The following is a 12,457-nucleotide window of genomic DNA, read 5'->3' on the forward strand; positions in this document are numbered from 1 at the left end:
CACATGGTGCGTGGTGGAAGATGAGCAGCTTTTAGAAAAGAATATTTGTGATACTGTGAGCCCTCGCGGGCAGGGTCCTCTCTCCTTTTGTACTTGTGTGTGCCCTGTATTTTTCATGTTTATTGTACTTGTCTATGTACATGTTTAATATATATATATATATATATATATTTTTTTTTTTTTTTTAATTTATTTTCTATATATTTTTTTATTTATTTTCTTTATATATTTTTATTTATTTTCTATATATATATTTATTTATTTTCTATATATATATATTTATTTATTTTCTATATATATATATTTTTATTTATTTTCTATATATATATATTTTTATTTATTTTCTATATATATATATTTTAATTTATTTTCTATATATATATTTTTATTTATTTTCTATATATATATATTTTTATTTATTTTCTATATATATATATATTTTTATTTATTTTCTATATATATATTTTTATTTATTTTCTATATATAAAATTGGGGTCCGGTCCTTTTTAAACACTATAGCAAAAGACCAACTCGGTTAGTACAAAAAAGGATCACCAGCGATCCGAAACGTATTAGATGATGTACCACACTGTCTTTATCTGGAATGGATACAATCAAGATTTTACGATTTTCCGACTATTGTTGCTGGATAATTCTTTTGCATCCTTTTAGAAAAGTTGTACACCTTGGACACATTTTTTTTTTTTTTTTAACTTTAGTCATGGATTACAGCTTGTCGCTAAAAATACATTTTTTCAATTCTGTTTCACTAAAAAAATGTTTTGCACCAATGGCTTTAATTGGCGCTTTGTTTTGTAAACATTCAACTTTAAATCCTTTTTAAAAAGGCAGTTAAAGTTACAAACCCTCCCATTGAATCCTCAGTGAGCTCACTTACAGTTTCTCACTTCACTCATTCTGCAGCCAGCAGTTAACACCATGCAACACAGAGGCTGCAGAAGGGAAACTGTGCAACATTTTTTTTTTTTTTTTTTTTTTATGAAACAAAATTGCAAAAATGTGTATTTGTAGTCCATATGAGTAAGAAAAGCAAATACATTGTCCACAAACAAGTGTTTGGTTAAGGGTGGACACATCTATGCGCTACTACTCCATTTGAGGCCACAGCTTTTATATTCTATATTTGTAGAATAGCTGGAGAAATGTTCCCAGAGCAAAGCAATAGTTTACCTTTGTGGGACAGTTCATCATTTCATGGCACTGTAAAGGGGTGACATACTTCAAGTCGTGGTGTTTTGAATTAGTCCATGCTGTGAAAAATGTTGAATTTTACGGAAATTAAATGCTTTTCTTCCCTCTTTTCGTTCCAATCAGTCAAGGCCACAGTCGGCAGTATTGGCTCCGAGGCATATGCCGGGTAACGAGGCTTTCATATCTGAAGGTAAGCACAGTCTGGGTCTTTAATCAGAATTTAAATTGAAATTGTAGCACCTTTTTAATGTTTATATTTGTTTAATATAATGTTGTTTTTATTATTTATTATCTTCATGTTTTTATTATGGTTTTTAGTTTTATGATTTAATATAATAGGAATAATAATTAAAAAAAAATAATAATAATAAAACTAAAAATATAATAAAATATAGCCAAGATAATGATAATGGTGATAATGTAGCTAAAAACAATATTATAATACAAATATGGAGATAAGATTAAAATAATCTAACAATATCATTATCTCAATTATATTATTTTTATTGTTTTTTAGTTTATTATTTTTTGTATTAACACTTTTTAGTTTTTGGGCAAGTATCCTTTTTTTTCTAATTTTACTTTTTATTAAACAATTTTTACACAGTTTGACTTTTCTTTCCCTGTGCACTGCTCCTTGCAGAAAGAGTGAACTGAGAATCTGTCAGTGAGCTCCTTTTAGACTGGGAGTTAGTAACTCAGTTATCTGTGCTTTCCTGAGGACTTTGTGCTGATTTATGACCCTATAAAAGATCAGCTGAACTTTGATGTGGTCTGTGATCCATAAACGATAGAGAGGTGTTCAGAAGAAGACAGAGAACTTAAAAAATCCCAGTTAGAACGAACTCATTGATGGATTCTTAATTAATTTTGCAGCCAGCAATTGACTGCACAATTCAGAGGATATAAAAAGCAAACTGTGCAAATAACGTGTGATCCACAGGCAAAATTGATTTTTAGCTTAAAGTATATACTCGTGTTTAAGTCGGCCCCAGTATAAGCCGAGGCACCCAAGTTTGCCACGATAAACTTGGAAAACTTATTGACTCGAGTATAAGCCAGGTATGTATTGTCCCCTAATCCCTGTCCTTGTATGCGTGGCTCCCCATCCCAGTCCTTGTATGCATGGCTCCCTGTCCTTGTATGCGTGGCTCCCCATCCTAGTCCTTGTATGCGTGGCTCCCAATCCCAGTCCTTGTATGCATGGCTCCCCATCCCAGTCCTTGTATGCGTGGCTCCCCTTCCCTGTCCTTGTATGCATGGCTCCCCTTCCGTGTCCTTATATGCGTGGCTCCCCCATCCCAGTCCTTGTATGCGTGGCTCCCCATCCCAGTCCTTGTATGCGTGCTCCCCATCCTAGTCCTTGTATGCGTGGCTCCCAATCCCAGTCCTTGTATGCATGGCTCCCCATCCCAGTCCTTGTATGCGTGGCTCCCCTTCCCTGTCCTTGTATGCATGGCTCCCCTTCCGTGTCCTTATATGCGTGGCTCCCCCATCCCAGTCCTTGTATGCGTGGCTCCCCATCCCAGTCCTTGTATGCGTGCTCCCCATCCCTGTCCTTGTGTGCGTGGCTCCCCATCCCTGTCCTTGTATGCGTGGCTCCCCATCCCTGTCCTTGTGTGTGTGGCTCCCCATCCCTGTCCTTGTATGCGTGGCTCCCCATCCCTGTCCTTGTATGTGTGGCTCCTCATCCCAGTCCTTGTATGCATGGCTCCCCTTCCCTGTCCTTGTATGCGTGGCTCCCCTTCCCTGTCCTTGTATGCGTGGCTCCTCATCCCAGTCCTTGTATGCGTGGCTCCTCATCCCAGTCCTTGTATGCATGGCTCCTCATCCCCGTCCTTGTATGCGTGGCTCTCCATCCCCGTCCTTGTATGCGTGGCTCCTCATCCCAGTCCTTGTATGCGTGGCTCCCCTTCCCTGTCCTTGTATGTGTGGCTCCCCTTCCCTGTCCTTGTATGTGTGGCTCCCCCATCCCTGTCCTTATATGCGTGGCTCATCCATCCCAGTCCTTGTATGCGTGTCTCCCCATCCCTGTCCTTATATGCGTGGCTCCCCCATCCCAGTCCTTGTATGCGTGGCTCCCCTTCCCTGTCCTTGTATGTGTGGCTCCTCATCCCAGTCCTTGTATGTGTGGCTCCTCATCCCAGTCCTTGTATGCATGGCTCCTCATCCCCGTCCTTGTATGCATGGCTCCCCTTCCTTGTATGCATGGTTCCTATGAAAAAAAACCCAAATCCTACTTACCTTCCCTGCGCGCCCTTGCTGCATCTCGTTCAGGTGCCAGCAGCTCTTGCGGTGGAGCGATCTCGTGTCCCCGCTTATTCAAGTAATGCATATTCACTCCACGCCTATGGGAATGGAGAGGGGTGAATATTACCTTAATGAGCGGAGACACGTGATCTCTTGGCTGGAAGAGCTGCTGCCACCGGACCAAGATGCAGCAAGGGTGCGCAGGGAAGGTAAGTAGGATGTGTGCTGGAAGCCTGGTGGCTGTAACTGTGCGTGCTGTAAAAGAAATGAATATTCACTGCCAGCGCCGTGAGTATTCATTTCTCTTTAGCTGCGGGCACAGGCTTTAGCCGCAGCCACCGGCTCCTGCCCCTGTGACCCGCTGCTCGCCCACTCCCTCTTCCCCGCCATCTTTCTGGGATAATGACTCGTGTGCAAGCCAAGAAGGGGTCGTTTTCAGCTTAAAAAATGTACTGAAAAACTCTGCTTATACACGAGTATACATGGTATGTATTTTTTTTTTTAATTGTCCTCAAAGCTGTCCATATCCTTCAAGGCTTGGGGTATCATAAGGATGTGGGTGGGGCTACAATATGATTGACAGTTCTGCCTTTTGATCTCTCGATTACTATGTTCTCACTGCTGAGCTCCAGCTGATGTGGAGCATCTTGTGGACAATGCTCGATAAGAAGAATGGCAGTCACAGACCTTTTTCTTCCTGCTGTGGGAGAGCTAATTTCCTCAATCCTTTGAGTGACTGTTTCATTTAATTATTGACTGTTCTTGGGTATTTTAGCTATTAATGGTGACATTGTGTTCCCTTCTAGAGAGCATCCTGCACATGGGTGAAGATACATTTACCTTCGTATCCCAGAACAGCCTGGACAGATACCTAGATTATACCATCCTGAACGGCACTGTGCCGAACGGTAGCGTGTCAAGTGCCCAAAGTATGACCTCTCTGAACCATTCCCAGAACTTCATCCAGGCGTCTCCCATGTCCTCCAACCTCAGCATCACCGGCAACGACATCATGAGGTCGGACTACATCCCTAAATACAGACATAGCGCCATCATTGTACCTTCCTACCGGCAGACCCCGGACTATGAGACCGTAATGAGGCAGATGAACCGAAGTCTTCACCCGCCGGACTGCCAGAGCCAGTCTTTACGAAACCTCAATATTGGGAACACACATGCCTACAGGCATCGGGAGAACCTGGTGTACAGTCAGCCTGAAATTCAGGACTGGCCTTCGTACATGATGTCTCAGTCTCCTTATGCTACTCAGTCCCATTTTGGTAACAAACCCGTCAACCAATCTGAGAAAATGCCGCCAGGTCAGGCAACCGCAAACCCTGCAAATTCCATGTCCATTTCCCACACGGTTAGCACTCCAGAGTTGGCCAACGTGGCCCCGCAGACTCTTAGTGCTGCCCATATGCTTAGGAACTTTTTGTCTAGGCCTCCCCCTCCTTACCCGCCACCCCGACCTGCCAGCAGCACTCCAGACTTGGCAAGCCATAGGCATAAACGTGTCAGCAGTAGCAGCCCTGATCTTGTAGCCAGAAAAGTTCAACAATCTGTAAAAACTTTCCAAGAAGATAGCTCTCCTGTCATTCGCCAGTCCCTTCAGGAGGTCAGTGAACCACTAAAACCTCATAATCACCATCCGGCGATCAACAAGCGGCACAGTTTGGAAGTTATGAGCTACATGGTCCGTGGGATGGAAGCCATGGCCTTAAAATCACTTGCTGCTCCATTGCCTCGGAGGAATACTTTAAGAGAACAGATGCCTTCTGAGGAAGCCATGCAAAAGGCTCACGAGGTCCAGCAGCTTCCAATGTACCACCACAAGAAGACCATTTCAGATGCCACCATGTTGATCCACAGTAGTGAGAGCGAGGAGGAGGAAGAGGCCCACCAACCTGTGCCCCACACTTCATTTATGCAGGGAGTGCCCTATAATGCCCAGTTGCATGCTGCACTGGCGCGCATACCAAACAAGCCACCGCCAGAGTATCCAGGACCAAGAAAAAGTGTCAGCAATGGAGCCTTAAGGCACGATTCATCCTGCATATCTGCTGCCATTGCCAGAGCCAAGGCCATGAGTTCCCGGCCGTCCCAGACTCTCTGCATGTCAAGAAATGACCCAACCTCTCTAAATGGAAGCTCCTTAGGACCTTCCATCTCTGAACCAGATCTCACCAGCGTAAAAGAAAGGGTAAAAAAAGAACCGGTGAAGGAAAGGCCGGTGTCCGAGATGTTTTCTACTGAGGATGCCATTGTGGAGCGGGAAATCTTAATGAGGGTTAGTGCAAATATGCCTCCATTAAAATGGTAGCAGAATGATGAGATGAGTGTCTTGTAGAGGTTTCTTCAACTTTCATGTCTTGAGTTCCTCATTATTTTTAAGATATTTGCTTGCGGTCTGTGAAGGTGAACACTCTTGTTTTCGTTCAGAAGTGGTAAAACTGCATTGATCTTGTCCAGCTGTCAACCGAGAATTAGATATAATTGCATCCAGTCTAAACAATGCTCTGTGAGCTAAACGCAGCAGCTGCACAAATCTCCATGCTCAAGTCCAGGCGGTTTAGCTCACAGAGCATTGTCTAGATGGCCCAAACCCATTTTGGAGAGGAGAGTGAATCCCAAAAGTTGGGCTGTCATGTATCTGGCATTTACCGTCTGACACATACTTCTAAGCCGGGATTGCCCCCTTTAGTGGTAGTTATGACCTTTATCCGAGCTAGGTGACTCCTGCGTTTTGTGCCACTGGGACCTCCTCTGTTCCCAAGGGAAGGCCTCTGAAATACCCCATTTTAGAATGGAGCATCAACCACGCATGCACAACCACCCCCCCTCCCCCGGTTCATTCATTGACTACCGGAGATAGCTTTTTATGGCAACCCTTTAAAGATTGAATGAAAAAAGTGCGGAAGTGCACCCCCCCCCTCCCCCAGCTCCATTCTAACAGGACATTTCAGAACTTCAGGATCGGTGTGGGAAGCCTCGGCGATCACCGATCCCGTGGAATAACCCTTTAAGTCCAAGTAATCTGAGCAGCCATCAATCCTGAAGCCATTCCCGTGCACTTTAGACGCGATAAACGCGTCGGCTCTCGTTCGCGCCCTTACGTCTGCTTTAGTCGTCAGCAGGCATTTTTTTCTCTCGCCGCGGCGTTGTTGGTTTTAAGATTAAACACATTCCAGTACTTTGCTGGCACGACTGACAAAGATGAAAACTTGTCTTGTCTTGCCAAAAGAATTTACAAAAGCCGGAGATGGCAGCACTGGAGGCCCAGAAGAGACCCCTGATGTTGGCAGCTTTGAATGGACTCTCTGTTTCCAGAATTCCTGCGCCCGAAGACAGGCAGGATGACACTGTGCCAATGGACGAGAGGGTAAGATAACATTCTCTGCTGCGTTTTTGTGTTTTTCATTAGTATGCGTAAATTTTGGGTGACTTTAATTTAATGTTACACCTTCAACTTCCTAGGCCTCGTTCATGTTTATAGTGCCCTCATACCCATGTTGCAAGGTATGGACCTTCACGGATGGTTTACCTCCATTTTTATTTTTATTTTTATTGCAGTACATATAAGCAAATGAGCGTTCCGCAAATGGCATAGTTCTGCTTCAGCAGTGTCATGGCGCGCCTCACTTGTTATTATTAATTGTATTTCACCATTTTTTGGCTTTCCATTTAGTGAGATATAGGAAATGTCCTGATTTAGGCCCAGAACCTTGTCTGTCATCTGTTGTCCAGCTCAAAACTTAAAGGGGTTTTCCACTACGTTTTTTTTTTTTTTTTTAAGTCCCCCCCCCCCTTCTCTTTTAAAGTGCTCAATCGGACATTACCCTGATGAAAGAACGTAAAAGGGCATATTTACCACCATTCCGAAAACCCTCAGTAAGACTGGAAGTGATTATGTCACGACCGCCGGTGACTTGTGGTTGGGACATCATTGCTTCTGGTCTGGCGGAGAAGGGTAAATTACAATGGTCAAATATGCTCCATTTTTATTTTTTTACTCCAGGGTGGCGTTATGCTATACTTTTAAAATGACTAGTTGAAGACCCTTTACGGGCCCCATAAACATTCATGCAAAGCTGAATGAGCCCACTGATTTTCAGCAAAACCTACAGGTCTTTCATGTATATGTGTGTTAGAACTTGGAACTCTCTCCAGTAGATGGTGTAAGATTTTGACTAGCATCCGGTATTGGCATAGCGTCTTAAGGTTTTCTCCCCTTTGCATGCTAGGCTGATACGAGCGTCCATAAGTAATCAGATTTTTGTGACGTTCTCAAGAACTTGAACGTTGATGGCCACTCTTGAAGAAAGTCACCGGTGTTTGATCGTTGGGATCCAACTTCTAAAACTCCCAGCTATCAAGACAAAGCTGCCACAGCTCTTATGACATCTGCACACAAAATAGGGATGCAGAGCGCCGCAATTACATTATTTGTGCTAATTGAGTCATTTGAGGTCCCATCTACTAAACATTGATGGCCTACGTCAAAGCCATCCACTACTTGAATATCATGGGGTAACGGGAATGTGGAAAAGATTGGACAACCTCGTTAACGTCCCCAACAATGACCTTGGGACAACCAGTATGTTCGACATTGTAGTTCCAAGCGGACCTGTCACTAATCTGCCATTATTTCCCTACAGTGTAAGACATTACGAAGGAAACTAGATGAAGGGATGGTGTTCACAGAGTATGAGCAAATTCCAAAGAGGAAGGCGGACGGTGTCTTCACCACTGCAGCCGCACCAGAAAACATGGAGCGCAATCGTGTGCCGGAGGATATTCCCTACGAAGAGAACAGGGTTGAGCTTGTGCCCACCAAAGAGAACCCAAGTGGTTATATCAACGCCTCTCATATAAAGGTGACCTACAGCTTCGTGGTGCACGTTCTTTAGACTTGGTGGTTCTGCTACTAAGCTTTGAGAGGTCATCCACTGTAGACAATTCTTACTGGTTAGAAGAAGTCCTTAACAATGAGCCCATTACAAAGTATGTTGCTCCTGAGACCACATCCCCCTTGCCCTGAGAAATATGGCAGTAGTTATTCAATTGCCCTACAGTGCTAGCACAAGGAAACGAAGCACCATGCTCATTCATACTAATGGATAATATGTGAATACAGGACAGGTCTTCCAGATTGAGACCCTTATAGCTGCTCTTCACTCTGGACAGTTTTGAGGATCTGTCATTTATTGTCTGGAAGAAAGCACTTAAATACCTTTAACTATTAAAATAAGCATAAAAACTGCCCCCGCCCCCCTTTTTTTCATATTTCCCCCATTTTCCTGATTATTCCTCATTTTCTTTTTAATCTTTTTTTTTTTTTTTTTTTTTTTAGTGCAAATTTTTATGGTCTTTACTAATGGGGCGATGCTTATAAGATCCTCTGGGGCGTGTCTGTAGGCTGCTCAGCATTATTACCCTGTGAGCCACGCCCACTTAGTAAAGACCATAAAAAGTATCATTAAATGGAAAAATATATATATAAAAAAACACAGAACAGCGAAAAAAAAGTAAGAGTAAAAATGGCCGCTTTTGATGCATTAAAACTATCCTACCTTGTAATTTCCGCATTCCAGCCAGTTGAGATCTGTAATATTTACATTGAAGGCGCTGTAGCTCCTCCATATGGGTGTTTGTGATGCATGTAAATGTAATTTCTTTAAGAGTATTTCAAAATTGATTTTCCAAATCCGGCAACCCAACCCCTCAAGCATCAAGTGGGTCCTAATCCATGATCTTTATTATCTCCTTGTGTTGTACAGGTGGTCGTGGGTGACAAAGAATGGCATTACATAGCAACCCAAGGCCCCTTGCCTCATACATTTCCTGACTTCTGGCAGATGGTTTGGGAACAGGCCATAAATGTGATTGTAATGGTGATGGCGGATGAGGTATGTATATCACAGAACCATCCCATGATATATAAATTTTTTTTTTTTTTTTTTTTTTTTTTTTAAAGGCTCTCATTTTTCGCTCTACAGAATTACGGCATGTGTAGAGATCACGAATCACGTAATCGGCTATGTGATCGCTTTATAGGTCCTGGCTTACACCGCCAGGAATAGTGTCTACGTATATTAACGCTATAGATCCTCTGTCTAAGTTACCGTAGTCTAGCGGAGTGTATCTAGACAACATTTGTAGGTTGTTAGATAACTGAATGAAAAAGATAATCAGGCCAAACCTATGGATGTGAACACACTCACAGAAATAACATGGATCCCACATAAAACATCCACAAATTTGAATAGATGTCCGGTTCTATCCATGTAAATACTTGGGGACAATAACGTATACTCCCAATACTTGAAACAACACAGAAAAAAATGGAGTTCCATACGAAAATAATAAATATAAATATATTTTATTAAAGTTACATAGAAAAAAAATATATAAACAAAAATACCAAAGGGAAGCAAGGAGACCCTAGTAAAAAAACATCCTGATCCCAGGCACAGACATAAATTACCATGGTGTTAGTAGAAAAAGCACCTATATAATATGTAAAATGAGATATGGGGTATTTCTATACACATATAGGAAGCACACTGTCTTACCCATGGTATATGTGTCTTGAATGGTTTTTGTTTCTCTTATTTATGGTGACACTTGTCCACATAGAAACAATTACTGCCTATTGTGATAGGGTGTTTTGTATTGTATGCTATTGTTAGCCAGAGATGTATATAGAAATACCCCATATCTCATTTTACATATTATATAGGTGCTTTTTCTACTAACACCATGGTAATTTATGTCTGTGCCTGGGATCATGATGTTTTTTTTTACTAGGGTCTCCTTGCTTCCCTTTGGTATTTTTGTTTATATATTTTTTTTCTATGCAACTTTAATAAAATATATTTATATTTATTATTTTCGTATGGAACTCCATTTTTTTTCTGTGTTGTTTCAAACCTATGGATGGCTGCAGGAAAATGATAGGCAGGCCAAACATTCACATATGACTGCATGAAAAAGATAGAAAAGCCAAACTTTCATGTGTTCGACGACGGGCCTTTCTGCCTTTTACATGCAGTCATGTATATGAATGTTTGGCATGCCTAACTTTTTGCAAACATTCGTATATATGAATGCAAGATAAAGATGGGCAGGCAAAACACACACATATATGGGCCGGTTTTTGACAAAGTGGGCTGTGGGCAAAAGTTTTAAAGCGGTGCCCCAAATGCTCACATATTACACCATCAAACACAAACCATTACGGAACGTTGAACCTAAATGAACGGAGTTCACACCGTTAAGTGAGCGTGATCGACGATTTTTAAGTCGTTTGGCGCTTGTTTACCAACCTCTTTACACAGCCTGGTGAATAATGTTCTGTGCCAATCAATCATTAATAGATCCATCTGTTCCCATACTGTATATGAAGCACATATGCAGTTTACATTGGGCGATGTGCTGCAGAGAACAGTTTGTTGTTGTGGTTTTTTTTTTGTTCTGGCATAAACAATCCAGTCTTCTGATGAATGATCAGCATTTTGCTCGTACGTTTATACACACGGTGCACACGTCTATAAACCGAACACACATATATGTACAAATAGACAGAGTTCATACATACGAAGCATACATACGTACAATGCATGCATACAATATTTGGATATGAGGGATGGATAAACGGACACCCTGGTAAAATACTTACCAGTCTGTCTCCTCCTAAACTCCCGCAGGGTAGAGGATCTGTGGTGACATCACGGTCACATGACTGATGTCACCGCAGGTCCTGCAGCAGCATTCGGTGAAATCCGTAAGCTCTGGGGGCCCCTGGGCAGGTGCCCAGTTTACCTCCCTCTAACGCCAGCCCTGGTGACCGCAGAATAAAAAGACAGGCAGGGGAAACATTCATATTTCCAACTTTTAAAGGAAAAGGTAAGCATGTAAAAAACAAACTCCCCTACATGAGTAAAACATTTTTGCCAAATTTGAGACTTTGTTTTGTTGAGTTGAGCAGATCATTTAACTGGTAGAGATATAAAATTACTTAGAATTGGAAATTGCTAGGGTAAATGTGCCCTTCCCATAAATTTGTCTTCCAAGACTTGTGTAGAAGACACTGATGGTAGCGCAGAAGATGGGAGCTTCTTCTCTCGGGCCACCGATTCCGCACAATAGACATGGATTCTGTAAAGCTCTGAAATGCCATCCACTACTACTCCTAATATGACGATGAAATGGTCTACTGTGCTCGAGTGTTTGGTGACCCGCTTCCCTTCCCGTGTAGAACTTTATGCACAGTTTTTGTAATTTGAATAAAATAAAAATATTCCCTTCACTTCGCTGCCCACCTTTCCAGCATGCCCCTTGTTTCCATGATCCGTGAACCGCCGCGTATTTGTATCACTGTGATAAGAGGCATGAGTTTTCTTTCCGGTGTGACACATTGATCCTCGTAGTTTCCTATCAATCTCCTGTGGATGTTTTTGTGGATCTTCCAAATGCAACAGTTGTATCTCCGTATATTCCTGGTGTGATGTTTGGCCGTGCAGTCGTGTGTCACGTTCCCCCTCACAATACAGAAATCTTATCAGTACCCAGAAACGGCTGCTGTCCTTCATGACGACGCGTTTCATGGGATGCCAAAGAAAACATGCAAGCCGGGATCTGAGCTTTGTGCTTCAGCAGCACTTTATTTTTCTTATTTCCAATGTTTTTTTTTTTTTTAAGGGAAATGATCACCCACTTGTTTAGTCAAAATAGGCAAATGTCATCCCTGTCTCCATTTTGTCCATTGGTTTTTATACATAAATATTAATTACTAATTAATAATAGTAGACTAGAATAAGCAAGTCTCATCAGAAAAAAAATATTGCATGCAGATTTTTTTTTTCTTTTTACATGGTCAAATGTTAAAATTATCATCTGTGCAACTCTATTGAATTGGCAGGACGCATATTACAAATCAATGTTGCGTATTATATATAAACTACAGACCAAAAGTTTGGACACACCTTCTCAT

General features: G+C 42.0%; 1 protein-coding gene across 2 annotated transcripts in view; it reads left to right on the plus strand.

Annotated features, from left to right (window-relative positions):
• The window catches only part of PTPN14 (protein tyrosine phosphatase non-receptor type 14), a 100,583-nt gene that overhangs the window by 74,316 nt on the left and 13,810 nt on the right, over window positions 1-12,457 (plus strand). For both annotated transcript variants that reach the window (XM_069768504.1, XM_069768503.1), the window contains 5 exons: window positions 1,336-1,402; window positions 4,269-5,752; window positions 6,707-6,844; window positions 8,121-8,339; window positions 9,243-9,371. In XM_069768504.1, the coding sequence (XP_069624605.1) occupies window positions 1,336-1,402; window positions 4,269-5,752; window positions 6,707-6,844; window positions 8,121-8,339; window positions 9,243-9,371 (2,037 nt within the window). The remainder of the gene's footprint in view (window positions 1-1,335; window positions 1,403-4,268; window positions 5,753-6,706; window positions 6,845-8,120; window positions 8,340-9,242; window positions 9,372-12,457) is intronic.

Source organism: Ranitomeya imitator, chromosome 5, assembly GCF_032444005.1.
Source record: "Ranitomeya imitator isolate aRanImi1 chromosome 5, aRanImi1.pri, whole genome shotgun sequence".
Taxonomy (NCBI): Eukaryota; Metazoa; Chordata; class Amphibia; order Anura; family Dendrobatidae; genus Ranitomeya; species Ranitomeya imitator.